Here is a 13258-nt window from a genome sequence, read left to right as displayed (position 1 = left end):
ACACCGCCGCCCTCAACCTCAAACAGTGGATCAACGACTGCGCCGACACCCTCGCTCCACTCAGGACCCCCGCCTCCAACAACTCCAACAAGAAAGCCACATGGTTCACCTAAGACCTCCAAGCGCACCTGTAGGAAACTGGAGAAGAACTGGCTCCGCGAACGATCACCACACAGCTACACAGCCCACAAGAACGCCAGCCGCAGACACCACCAACTCATCAGGACCGCCAAGAGGACCGCATTCAAGGACCGCCTGGATAACAATGCACACAACGGCAAAGAGCTCTTCAACATCGTGAAAGAACTCTCCAACCCCAGCTCCAACACCAACGACATTCCCCCATCTCAAGACCTGTACGACTCGCTGGCCTCCTTCTTCCACCGCAAGATCGCCGACATTCACGACAGCTTCAACACCACGACCCCCACGTCCACCGCCGAGCCCACAGCCCCTGCGACCACCATCCGCTTGATCTCCTGGTCCAACGTCAGCGACTAAGACACCATTAAGACCATGAACTCCATCCACTCGGGATCCCCGTCCGACCCATGCTCACACCACGTCTTCAACAAAGCCAGCACAGTCATCGCCCCCCCATCTCCGGAAAGCGATCAACATCTCCTTCGAGACAGCAACCTTCCCGGAGAGCTGGAAGCACGCCGAGATCAACGCCTTACTCAAGAAACCCATGGCGGACCCCAAGGACCTCAAGAACTTCCGTCCTATCTCCCTGCTCCCGTTCCCGGCGAAAGCCACAGAGAAAATCGCCAACAGACAACTGACCCGCTAGCTCAAAGACAACAACATCCTGGACCCATCCCAGTCTGGCTTCTGCAGCAACCACAGCACCGAAACCGCCCTCATCGCCGCCACCGACGACATCAGGACCCTGATGGACAAAGGAGAAACAGCTGCTCTCATCCTTCTGGACCTATCAGCCGCCTTCGATACGGTCTGCCACCGCACCCTAAGAGCACGCCTCCACGACGCCGGAATCCAAGAGAAGGCTCTGGCCTGGACCACATCCTTCCTCTCCGGCAGAACCCAGAGCGTCCGCCGCCCACCCTTCCGCTCCATGACCACCGAGATCATCTGCGGCATACCACAAGGATCCTCACTCAGCCCGACGTTGTTCAATATCTACATGGCACCACTCGCCCACGTCGCCCGACAGCACAGCCTCAATATCATCTCCTACACCGATGACACCCAGCTGATCATCTCCCTCACCAAAGACCCTCTCACCGCCAAAGCCAACCTCCACAGGGGAATGAAGGCCGCCGCCGAATGGATGACGGACAGCAGGCTGAAGCTTAACTCTGACAAGACGGAGGTCCTCATCCTCGGCTCCACCCACTCAGCCTGGGACGACTACGGGTGGCCTACCTCCCTGGGAACAGCTCCAGCACCCACCGACCACGCATGCAACCTAGGGGTCATCCTCGACTCCACCCTCTCCATGACCAAGCAGGTCAACGCCGTCGCCGCATCCTGCTTCAACACCCTCTGAATGCTCCGCAGGATCTTCAAGTGGATCCCCTCTGAAACGAGAAAAAACGTCACCCAAGCCCTAGTCACCAGCAGGCTGGACTACGGAAATGCACTCTACGCAGGAACAACAAGCAAGCTCCTGAGACGGCTGCAACGCATCCAGAACGCCTCGGCATGACTGATCCTCGACATCCCCCGACGCAGCCACATCACCCCCCACTCGAGAGACCTATACTGGCTCCCCGTCAACAGGAGGATAACCTTCAAACTCCTTACCCACACACAGAAAGCCCTACACAACGCCGGACCAGCATACCTCAGCACACGACTCAGCTTCTACACCCCCACCCACAGCCTCCGCTCAGCCAGCCTCGCTCTCGCTACGGACCCCTGCATCCTTAAAACGACCACTGGCGGCAGATCCTTCTCCCACCTTGCCGCCAAGACCTGGAACACCCTCCCCATCAACCTACGACAGACCCAAGACCTACAGGCCCTCAGAAGACTTCTCAAGACCTGGCTCTTCGATCAGTAGCAGCTCCCCCCAGCACCTTGAGACCCTCACGGGTATGTAGTGCGCTTTACAAATTCCCTGATTGATTGAATCACTCTCGCCTTTGGGACCTTTTAAGTGTTTAGCCACGCAACATATTATCCTGGGTCATGTGTTGTAGGGATTGAATACCTATACAATTACTACACACTGGGTCATGTAGTGCAAGTGAGGAATACATGCTTGCCTCTGCCGTTCGCAGGGGTGGCGAAATGGTGAACAAGACCCAAAGTTGTAAGTGGTCTAGGGGGGGCCAAAGGCACCTCTGAGCAAAATACTATATGCAGGGCCAGTGAAATTATGTGATTCTGTGGTGGTGGTATTTCCTGCATAATCATGGATTTTGCGTATTTGCTACATAATCCATCAGCAGTTGAGTAATTAGCAAAGTTTACCAAAAAATATGTTTTTTCTAGCTGAAACATTAAAATTACTACTCGGTTAAAATTCCAATGAAATACCACATGGAAGCAATAACCCTGTTGCAGAATTGTTTGTGTAAACTGCACGTCATAGGCTTCAATGCGTACGAGATAGCGCAATGGGTTAACAAGCCAAACGCGGAGTTAAGTTTGAACTCTGCAGGTCCCTGTTTTAAATAGGTATGTTTTCCTTTCTGAAAGATTCGATTCTAGGTAAGAACGTTCAAGAGAATAATAAACTTGCTGCACAGGTTTGATTTAAAGAGATTTGTCACACAAGTTCTAATACAAGTGAGGTACATCTGTGGGTTAAAAGACTTTACTGCAGAGAATCGCGTATACAAATATGTCAGAGGTCCCAACACTAGCGCAATAGCTTGGACACAGTAAGCAAATCAATGCCAGCTTGCGCTCTAACACATCGACATACCAATAATTTAAAAAGTACATTTTTGAAGATTTAATGTTTAAGCGAGTGAAGTTTCAAAAAGTAAATAAAAAAAGCAAAAACTTGCCTCTTCTGTCCCTAAAGGGCACCAATGTCAGCAAAATCATATATCACCGATGACCCACCTACACCCATGGAGCTCTGTGTCCATTACTGTAATATGTCATTAGCTTTACCGTAGCTGTATCAAAGCAAGTTGGTGTTGAGCTAGTTTTGGATGCCAGTTTTCTTCATTTGGAGGTATTTCGGTGGGAGCGCCATGTGTCTATGGTGGGTGTCAAGCACCGGGTCAGAGCTGATTTGCATATAGCCAGTGTCTAACCCAGGGTGGTGTGGAGTGCAAAAAAACGATGGATTTAGGCCCACATCCTTGTACTGGGGTGAATGTATGACATTGTTCTACATTCTGTCCATCAACTGTGTTTTTTGCAATTTTCACCCCGAGTAGGCTGGGTATGCTCAGACGTGAGTCCCAGGCTCTCCACACCACTGGAGTCAAGCTATCCAGGCTGATGAAGGCTGATAGCCAGAAACCGGTCCTTGGATGCTTGATTCCGGTCTGGGAAAGACATGGCTTGGTAGTTCGGACTGGACTGTTCCCATGAGGCACAGGGTCAGAGCTGATTTGCATATAGCCAGTGTCTAACCCAGGGTGGTGAGGAGTGCAAAAAAACGATGGATTTAGGCCCAGATCCTTGTACTGGGGTGAATGTATGACATTGTTCTACATTCTGTCCATCAACTGTGTTTTTTGCGGGTGTCAAGCACCTGGCAGGAGTAGCGACTACTAAGAATGGCGCAGGATTCTGGAAAAGAATGTAGGACTATTCCTGAGAGACCGTGAGGTTCCCCGGAGTTTTCTGGCACTTGTTGGGCTTTGCCAACAAGCAACGCCTGAGTGCCTGAGATCCCTTAGTCAACCATGCTGCATGAGGCACACCGAGTTAAAGCGATTCAAAACACTGAAGTGCTAAACCACCAAAATGGCGTCTCACAGTGGGATCGCAAGGCAAAATAAGGAAGCCAGGAGTGCCGCAGAGTATGTAAGAACAATAAAACGTTTAAAAGCAGATAACTTGACTTTTCAAAAATAACATTTTACAACACCCCTAAACAGTGCAAATTCAATTACAGTCTCACGTGCAGAAAAGCAAAGCGTGAGAAAACAGCAAGCATTACTCAGCAGCCGAAATTCAGAACTGGCCGCTGCAGTCTTACTGGCACCATGGCCGAAGCAAATAAAGTGGTGGTCGAGCTGCGCATAACAAAAGAAACGCGGGCGACCACCATTGTTAAAGATAAAGTGCAGCATGCCACCCTGCAAAAAAAGTAGGATGTTGTAAAAGTAGAGTTAAGCGAGCTGCGCACAACTAAAGAAAGGTGCGCGGACGCCATCCTTAAAGATGAAGTGAGGGCTGCTCCAATACGGGAAAAATAAATCAAGATAAGTCTTTGGCCGGCAGCGCAACTGACTTTGAAAAAACAAAAACAACAGCAAACAAGAGGGAGGAGGAGAAGGCAGCTGCATCCCTAAAAGAGGGAGCCAGCACGGGCGTGAGCGAGATCCTGAGCCTGAAAAAGCAACAATAAATAAAGACTGCTTGTAAAGTATTAAAAAACATGATGAGTAACAGTACATCTAACAGAGGCAGTCCTCATGAGAGGTTACAAAAGTAGAAAAGGAGGGACTACTGAGCATATTACCCAAAGAAAGTAGCCATTTACGAAGGACAGTAAAAAGAGCCAATTAAAAAGATGGGCTGTGCTCAAGTCCCTTATTCCAGATACATCAATAACAACAATGGGGTAACACAGTCACATGCAGAACCTGGGGATAGATACGGTATATGGACAGTGGTTCTGCCACGAAAGAGACCTTTTTTTTGTATCACTGTGTCCTCACAAAGGGAGGACCATCAATTAATGATTCATCAAAACATCACACTGACCATATACATAAACAAAAAACTCAAATTAGAAAATAATATCATATATATATATATATATATATATATATATATAGAAATCAAACAGGAATAATACACAAAGTACACATAGAACAAAAATTACAATGCTCGTGACTGAAAAAATATAGTACACATAACAATACAAAATTCCAAATTATATTACATATAATACATAGAACATAAATTGATTGTGCAGTGTTAATTTTACGATGAATAAGCGATCCATCTGTCAAGTCGGTGTTCCAGGTAATTACTCTGGAAGCACTCAGGATATCGCAGTGCCTCGGTCGGCCTCAGTATTAAATCTCAGATTAGAAGTTCTCCTGCCAGAATGAGCGAGTAATTACCTGGAACACTCTTGACCGAGGGATCGCTTTTTACTTCAACGAAAAGATACTCGCCTACTGAGCCCTGACGAAGCTCTCATCATGAGAATGAAATGCGTTGTCTGACCGTAAAATCTCAAATTCTGTGAGAACTAACGGATTGAAAATAAAGACTCATTTGAAAAACTAAATATTGACTTTATCACCAGCCGCACACCCAACCCCTCTATGGATTGTAATTTTTGTTTTATGTGCCTATTCTAGATACAGCATGTCTCGAAGAGACAACGCATGACCTGCTTAGTTGAGACCTGAAAATCGCACTCTCAAGACTTTGAAAAAGGTACTACAAACAAGACATCTTCTCCAAATCAAATATCAACTACACCTCTAGCTGTACATTAGAAAGAATACAATAAACAAACAAGATACAGAGAAGAGTAACCTGTTGGACCTAAAGAGTTGAGACGGACCTTCGGATAAGAAGGGGGTGGGGTGATACATCCTCCTGATATAACTCAGTTAAACAATAAGGTATCCTGCTATGGGTCATGGGGACTGCGATATATAACACACGGAATATGGGGTCCCAAAGGCGCTGAATGGACGGAATATATAATCTACTGGGGCAGGTACATTGACGACTGCCTTCCACTATGGTCTGGATCCCAAAACCAACTAGATGCCTTCTGTTTACATCTAAACACCAACAACATGGAGATGCAATTCATCTGCCATTCCAGCCCCTCACGCATCTCTTTCTTAGACATCGAATTATATGTAGCGGACAATACCCTACACAGCAGACTATTTCGCAAAGAGACGTCGTGCAATGCACTTCTACATGTGAACAGCTCACACCCCATGCATCAAATAGAGACAATTCCATTTGGTAAATTCACACGGGCAAGACGCAATTGCAGTGAAGACACTGAATTTAACAACTGCCTCAAAGACATGAAAAAAAGAATCGCTAAACAAGGCTACAAACAAGCCACGATAGAGAAAGCAGCAGCAAGAATTGGAACCATCAAAAGGGAGAATACACTCGTCGCCAAAGCCCAGGGCGCCTCCAACCAAACAATCAGTAAGGGTGATCACAGACTACAATGACGCCAGTGTGGTCATGATACAAAGCTGCAACAAACACCTGAAAACATTACTCAACCATAACGTACTCAAAGAGCATATCCCAACTAGACCTCAATTCACGTTCAGAAGAGGCAGGACACTGAAGAACAGACTGAGTCCCACGGTTCCAACTGCCACCGTCACTCCCTCCTGGCTTAACACTTACTCCATTGGCTTCCACAAGTGTGGTTGCTGTGGAGTATGCAAATGGGCACGTAATGGAACAAAAGAATTCACGGATAGGAAGAACCGTAAGTTTCAAATCACCAGAAACATCAATTGTAACACCCGATATGTCGTATACATCATTGAATGTACCTGTAAAAAATACTATGTGGGCAGTACTATCAGAGCTTTGAAAGAACGTATCATGGAACATGTGAGGGTGATGCACAATGGGGATGTCAGATACCCCATGGCTTCACACATTAACAACTGTACTACACAAGGACCGAACAAAAGTCTCAGCTATTATGATATTGATGTCATGGAACCAGGTGCCAGAGGTGGGAACCGTGAATTAAAACTAAGAAGACTGGAAGCCACCTGGATTATACGACTCCAGGCAGTCAAGCACAGGCTTAACATGGACCATGAGCTACAATACTTCCTGGGTTCTTGAACATTACCACATTATCCAGTCTGTATTTTTTACAACTCCTGAATGTCTATTTATTCACACATGTTGTACTGAAAATGTTTTCTACTTTGACAATTGTTCCACTTGTAATGATTTCAAAACTTGATCTTCTAAACGGTTTCTTTACCTTTGACTTCATCATTACTTTCTTCTTATGGAACTCTTTCTATGTTCACCTTTACATACCTCGCCTCCACCCCTCTCTCTATTTCTACTTTGACCTTCTACTATCTATACCCTCCTCTCTTAACCTACATTCTTTTGTCATTAATGCGCCAGTGCGATACCCATCAGACTCCACTTTTGCATTACATTTGATTATAATTCTGTCCACATATTGGACCACTTGAGCATTGCGGCCATTTTTGCTCTGCGCTCAGTCATCAACATGACAAAGCCCGGAATGGTGAATGTGACATGGTGCTTTGACTTGGCTTAGGGTGGGGGTGTCTTTCACATGTGGTTCATTGCATTAAAAACGCAGCCTGGTCAATATGAAAGAAGTACATTTCGAATTTGCAGAACAAAAGAAATGATGGCTTTACCTCGAAGATAATCGGACAGCAGGTTAAACAAGTTCTAGTCTATTCTTTCCCACTTGATCGCGCGCGCTCTGTACCCAGTGGGAGCTCGCCCTGCCTTCAGCTGTTGTTGCTGGCACGCGCCTTCTAGTGGCCCGGTGTGGGAGAAGAGCTCACGTGTGGCTGACGTCAGCGGCGCGGTTGCTGGAGTGCGAGACGAGCGCACGGGCAAAGAGTTGCTGGCGGACCAAGGAGTTGTGCGGGGGGCACGCGGGCAGCCGAGAGGGAGCCTGAGCCTCAGGAGAACGCGCGGGTGGAACGATGGGGCGCAGGGGTGCCTCCCGCTGCCGCCAGCAGCCATGGCGCGGGAGCTAGATGCGATCCTCTGGACTTTACTTCGACTTGTGGCTGCGGTGCGGGAAGGCGAAACCTACACAGGTAAGGAGAGCTACGACCCCTGCGGATGGGACAGATCTGGGTGCTGGGGGGCAGTGGGGTGGTGGAGACCTTTGGGGCGCGTTGACGGGCCGTGGAGCCGAGGGGGGAGGGAAAGTGAAAGTAACTGTAGGAGGTTTGCAAGGGAGACAGGAGATGGGCACAGGCCGTAACTGTACGTGGTGAGCGTGCGCATCCACAGATCCGATCCGGCCTGCAGCCTGTGCGTGTCCATCTCCTGTCGCCCTTGCAAGCCCTTAAAAGCATAGTAGACCACTATAGGTCTCACTGGCGACAGCGTTCGCGCTGCGTCGCCAGGTGCGAGACCTAAAAACCTTTGTCATCACTTCTTTGCACCCACATATGGATGTTTTATGCTCTTTATCTTTCCCAGTGCATATTTTGCATGGTGAATTGATGCAAAGTTAAAACAATGCCTGCACTATTTTCCCTACTACCAGCATTGCCAGGTTTACCTTTTAGAGTGTCACTCTTTATGCATAAGAAACTTACGGCATTATCTAAACTTTGGAGAATGTGGAACATTTTCTGAAAAGTGGTGGATTTTTTGTCTGCCCTAGTTAAAGTGTATTAAGGTCCTATAAACTCTAATTAAGAAATACTAAATATCTGACACTTTTTGGCAGGTGTCTTATATCCAACAGACTCTAATAAATAGGGCCCCTAGTAATAAGCATAAAACATTTAAACAATTGATAGGAACACATGTTGCCATATGACAGCTCCTAACTGAACCCCCAAGGTTTACTTTACAATTTTATTTTTCAACAATTTAAAGACTTATACAAACCGTATGATTATCCAGTTAAAATGCTGGTTATTGAATGCTAAACCCAAAGATTTGTTTTTTAATCAAATAATTGTTTTACCTTCACTGTCTGTAAGGACCTCCATTCTACCACTGAACATGGCTTTCAGCATGGTGTCCTGCTTGGTCAAGGTCTGCATGGTGGTGTAGTAAAGGGCTCCTCCGACATTCAATTTTACATATTTGGAACTTGGGCTCGAACCTTTGAAGGAGGTGGTGCGAGTTGTGGCTGCTGGCACCGCAGTACTCACCACACTTTCTCCCGACATCTCTTCCTACAATAAAAGGTCAATTCCATCATCAGTTTGCAAACTTTTTAGTAGCTATATGCAGTGCCAGCTGCTCCTGGAAAACAGTAGTGGGGCGGGAGGGTAAACCCCCCCCCCCCCCCCCCAAAAAAAAACTTACCGGCCACGCGCAGCCTCTCCTCTGTCCTCTTCCTTCTGTTTAAGCAGGAAGCACACAAGCTCTCCAAAGCCAATCACAATGTTGCAATGCAGCTTTGCCATTGGTTTGAGCTCTGTGGTTCGGCGCTCAGACAGGACCAGGGAGACTGGGCATGTTCTCCATGCATGCTGTACAATACAGCCGGTGGTAAACATGCAAAGTGTGCATGACTGCTTGGCCGGCCAAGCAATCATGCACACTTAGAGTGCCACCACTCCTCCCCTCCGCTGCCCAACCCGGCCCCGCAAAACTGCCTCAGCACGGAAAAATAAAATGATAATAACATTGCGTCAATATCATTTTATTTTTCCTTTTTTGCAGTGCTGAAAGACAGTGGGGCAACGCTCCTCCTCATTAGCGGAGGAGCCGCTCCTGGCTATACGAGACAGACGTTACAATGAACAATGATGTTAGACACACACCAAAAATAATTTCTATGCATAACTAACGTTTGTGCAATTTAAACAGGAAGTAAAAAACAAGGTACCCTAAATAACATGTAGTAGGTACATACACAATGTATTAAACAAAGAATGTGAAGTTCTTAACTAGATTACAATTAAAACAGATGTAGACACAATAAATTATTTACTTGCATAAAGTGTCTTTTTTTTTTTAATCACAAGATTAAAGCTCAAATTTGACAAAACAAGAAAAGTGATGGTGCAAATATTAAGCCTTGTGATTTTTATTTTGGTATAAACACTGTTCCAGTTAAACTGAAATTAATAGTAAGAAACCCCTATAAGTATGTTTTCGTTCTCATCCATCCCAATTGCTGCATATGGTTGCCGTACTTCCGACTTCTTTCTACCTTTTTTAAGTCAAGCCTAGTGGCAGCGCGCATGCGCTGCTCACTCTGCGAGGCATGCTGTATTAGAGTATGCACTGGAAGCCCCTCCTACTCACCGCCCATATTTGTCACTGGCTTGTGTCATTGTCCTTTGTAAATGCTGGCTTCCATTCCTAAATGGGCTTGTTAGTCCCTCCTTGGTAATGCCTTGTCTGCATTTGTTACCTCCAATAACGACTGGGCTTTTTACTGGTAGTGTTACATAGTCTGCTTTATAAGTTAGTGAGCACTATTTTTTTTCATGCTCTTCGCCTTTTCCAACCATGACATGGCAGCATCCGCCCGCTTATATCAATAATGTATTTTTTACTTTACTGCGTGGTCCACTTCACTTATAGCGGCCGCGCTTATTTATTTATTTTATGGCGCAGTCCGCTTATAAGCAGCCACGCGCCTTTAATAGTTATTTAGTTTATGGCGCGATCCACTTTCAAACTGCCATGCGCGCCTTTAATAGTTTCTGTTAATTCATGTTGAGAAGCTCTTAGCAGGTGACAGGGTTTGCATAACATTTTCCCCAAAATATGGGCACGTCCTATACTTTTTATGGCCAGTTAGGAGGCCGAGGTTGCTGGGCGACTGGCTGCCTGAGGTGAGCGTGCTTAACAGGTTTCACTACCGCTGATTAGACATGTGAGAGGGGCTGCACATAACACACGTACGCAGCACAGCTTGTTGCAGCTGGAGGTGTGTCTCAATGGCGTGTCTGTGGCGAGGATTGACACGTGCTGCTGTTACCACCTACGTACTCAGCGTGTTCGGATACTGTTCAGGAATTTCCTTAAACATTGAGCAAGTGACTAGTGATAGAAAGTGTGCCGGCACAACCTCGTGCCTAAACAGAGGAAATGATTGAATAGTAAATGTACATATTTAGCAGATAACCTCACAAATAAATTGCCACCAAAGACTTAACGAGTTTATCATTAGTCGTGAGGACAGTTGAAGAATCCGTACCTCGCTTGTGGATCATTTTGGATAGCTACAATTTCAGAGTAAAATTAGCATTTTAAATGTTTGCTAGTTTCTGAGAATAATATGAACTGCTGCCAGAGGAGGGTTATTTTTGCGGTGGAAAGAACAGCATGTACATGTACCGGAATCTAAATGTGGACACAGAGTTACACCCATTGACCCTAGCAGGTTCTCCTTTAAAGTTATTGTGTGTTATTGCACAGGAAATCTCCACCGACCCATCCATCTTAATTCATCATAACACGGACAACAAGCATTTGCAATGCACTAGGTCTCGCATTTACGCAAGTTTAAGCTATTGGCATTGTAAATGGCAATGCCTTTTATTTAGGTTTTAAAAACCAAAACATAAATAAAAGGCATTATCATTTACAAAGCAAATGGTTTACACTTGCGTAAAAGCGAGACCTATTGCATTGCATATTCTTGTTCTCTATAGCCTTCATTACTGGTCAGAGTGGTATCCTTTTGGAGAGGAGAGGAATGTATACCACTCTAGCCAGACCTAAACGGGTCAGTACAGCATTACCAAAATTACCAGATGCAGGAGTTTTGGGCCCTCTTTCATCAGGTGCAAATCTGCACCCGGTTAATCCATCCGCGGTTTCCGTGACATTTTCCAGCTGCTAGTAGGTGGGAAATGTCTGTAGTCCAGTCCCAGGATTGTAAGGGACCCCATAATCCCAGTTTTGCATGGTATTACCCATTCCAAGGACCTCAAATCATATTGCCTGGATTCAGAGGTGGAGATCTCTCCCCTGAATTCTGGGCAACTCAGCTGCCACTCCTAAGCTTTCTGTTTGCAACTCTGCCTACTAAGCTTTTGGTACCGAATATCATTAATCTAAACAACTGCATGTGCTCCTGCACTTCAAGAGTAGGTTACTGTGGCTCATTTTTTCAGTATTGTCCAATCAGGCTCTGCACACACAGAATCACAACTTTTGTCCTACAAAAAAAGGGCTAGCATGTTGACCAGCTGCAAGGGTTTAATTATTCCCCTCTATTTTAACTATATCATATGGGGACATAATAGTTTGTTGTCTGCCATGAGTTTTTTTTTTTAACAGTATTGCATCTCTATATCACAGAAGTGGGGACAACCTTTCCACCATCACCACACAGACTATACTCATCATGCACCCTCTGCTGGTAAAACATCCAAAAGGGCTCCCATGTTAAGCAGGATTACAGACCACGCTGGTGACCACGGCTACAGGCATGAGGATCTACCCTATGGTGAAGCATGCCACCAAACGGTGGGTGAGAGCTACCATCCTAAAAAGAAGGGATTCTTTTACATAACCTTGGATCACAAAACCATTGCTTCATTAGTCCACTCACTCATCAGGTACCGGGAGGTGACCCGCCGGGTACACAGAGGTGACAGTTTTTGAATTGAGGACTACCTTACTAGTTGTTTTTTCCTCAACTCCTTTTTTGTAATAAACACACACACCCACCCACCCTTCATTACAGGGCACAATATTGCAGCTCAACATCTCACCAGCTCTTAAAGCACATACTACTGTAGATCAATATGTGTTTGTACAGCATAATACCGAAACTCAAAGGCACACCTACTCTTGAAGATGCGACTGCAGTTTAGTGTTCCCTGTGTGCATGAAGCACATGCTACTCCAGATTGATGCCTCGCCTTCGCTCGATGCCCAGCCTGTGCTGGAAGTGTGCATTAGTGCAAACAGATGTCCCACTGATATTTGCAGCTCGTGCTATTGTAGCTCATATCGCACTGGTACTTGAATCGTGAACCGAAATACAAGCCAGACCTACTGGCTTTGCCAAGGGTTGTTTTGGTATTCAACTTTCTCATGTAACAAAAATAGAAATCGAAAATTCGTCACACCTACTATTTTTAGAAGTGCATAAAAACACAAATGTTTTGATTAATGCCCTTCTTCATAGATAAGACATAACCCATGAACTATAGAATGGATATTCAAAACAAATAAGTATTTAATATAATGCCTACCTCTAATGAGGTAGCCCTCTTCTATTAAACCAAATGTCTTGTTGCTTTAAAGCCAATGTTCCACTTTCAATAGAAAAGTATCTACTACACATCATATAAGCGTCTTACGACAGAATCAATGGTGAAATTAATAAACCAAGGCACTTCAAGCTCGTCCTATTTCAATGACACATTTGTTCCTCCCCATCACCAGATCCCACCTCCAGGTATTATTTAATCATTTC

The 13258-nt window shown here is 45.7% G+C and overlaps 1 protein-coding gene across 3 annotated transcripts in view; it reads right to left on the bottom strand.

The window, feature by feature from the left end:
• Positions 1-13258, bottom strand: part of KCTD10 (potassium channel tetramerization domain containing 10) — a 64795-nt gene that overhangs the window by 49572 nt on the left and 1965 nt on the right. For all 3 annotated transcript variants that reach the window (XM_078667368.1, XM_078667369.1, XM_078667370.1), the window contains one exon: positions 8828-9041. In XM_078667368.1, the coding sequence (XP_078523494.1) occupies positions 8828-9041 (214 nt within the window). Of the gene's footprint in view, positions 1-8827; positions 9042-13258 lie in introns of those variants that run through there.

This window comes from Lissotriton helveticus, chromosome 11 (genome assembly GCF_964261635.1).
Source record: "Lissotriton helveticus chromosome 11, aLisHel1.1, whole genome shotgun sequence".
NCBI lineage: Eukaryota > Metazoa > Chordata > Amphibia > Caudata > Salamandridae > Lissotriton > Lissotriton helveticus.
This window is presented reverse-complemented; position numbering and strand designations above follow the sequence as displayed.